The sequence below is a fragment of the Ciona intestinalis genome, unplaced genomic scaffold, assembly GCF_000224145.3.
Source record: "Ciona intestinalis unplaced genomic scaffold, KH HT000101.2, whole genome shotgun sequence".
Taxonomy (NCBI): Eukaryota; Metazoa; Chordata; class Ascidiacea; order Phlebobranchia; family Cionidae; genus Ciona; species Ciona intestinalis.
Window position 1 is genome coordinate 397,189 of NW_004190423.2, and position 759 is coordinate 397,947.

The following is a 759-nucleotide window of genomic DNA, read 5'->3' on the forward strand; positions in this document are numbered from 1 at the left end:
GTTTAGGTTCAATTTCTGTTTATGTTCAGTTTTATGCACCTTTTTTTTAAATAAGTTTTAACCCTTTAAGGATGTTTGTTGCTTTTGCTACCAGGCACAATGTGAAGTCGTATTTTATTTTTTAGCTCATCTGGTATAAAAACTTTAATTTTATTCAAACATTTAGTGCAATTTAACAAGACACAATTTACAGGGGTTTGCTTACGTTTTAATTTGTTGAAAATTATTCCAGAACATAATATATAAAGTAGATTTAGATTATGACATCATACACACCTGTGACATCAATATCTTTAGATGATTGTGGAACTTCGGTTTTGGTTTTCCCAGATGGTTTTTCTTCTTCGTTTATTACCTCATAATCTAAGCTGCTTATTCAGGAAAATAAACCTACCACTTGCTAACATATACAGCCCACTGAGGCAGTTTATAGATACATAACACTAACAATGACATAGGCACTAAACCTGGGGATGCAGGGTGGGCAGGCCCACCCTGGGATTTCTGCATTACATTGATGAGTAAACATTACAACCAATAAGTCAGACTTATTTAATAGGAATATGAGTTTACCTTTCCCTGCCTCCCCTGCATTTAAGTTTGGCCTATAATCATAGGGTAATGTGAATTACTAGTAGGTGTAAATGATCCAGAGTAACTAGAAAAGGTTCACTATGTCAGGTTCAGATTTGTTTCATAGGCTTGTAAGTTTACCTATCCCTACCTGCTCTGCATTTAAGTTTGGCCCNTTTAAACATG

The 759-nt window shown here is 34.7% G+C and overlaps 2 protein-coding genes across 5 annotated transcripts in view; both read right to left on the reverse strand.

Annotated features, from left to right (window-relative positions):
* LOC100180597 (heterogeneous nuclear ribonucleoprotein D-like) overlaps nt 1-759 on the reverse strand; it is a 20,391-nt gene that overhangs the window by 3,677 nt on the left and 15,955 nt on the right. The window lies entirely within an intron of this gene.
* The window catches only part of LOC113475097 (transcription initiation factor TFIID subunit 7-like), a 3,050-nt gene continuing 2,529 nt past the window's right edge, over nt 239-759 (reverse strand). The window contains exon 7 of one of the 2 annotated variants that reach the window (XM_026838661.1): nt 239-363. In XM_026838661.1, coding sequence (XP_026694462.1) covers nt 254-363 — 110 coding nt within the window. In that variant the 3' untranslated portion in view covers nt 239-253. Of the gene's footprint in view, nt 364-695 lie in introns of those variants that run through there. The other variant, XM_026838662.1, reaches the window with a different exon arrangement.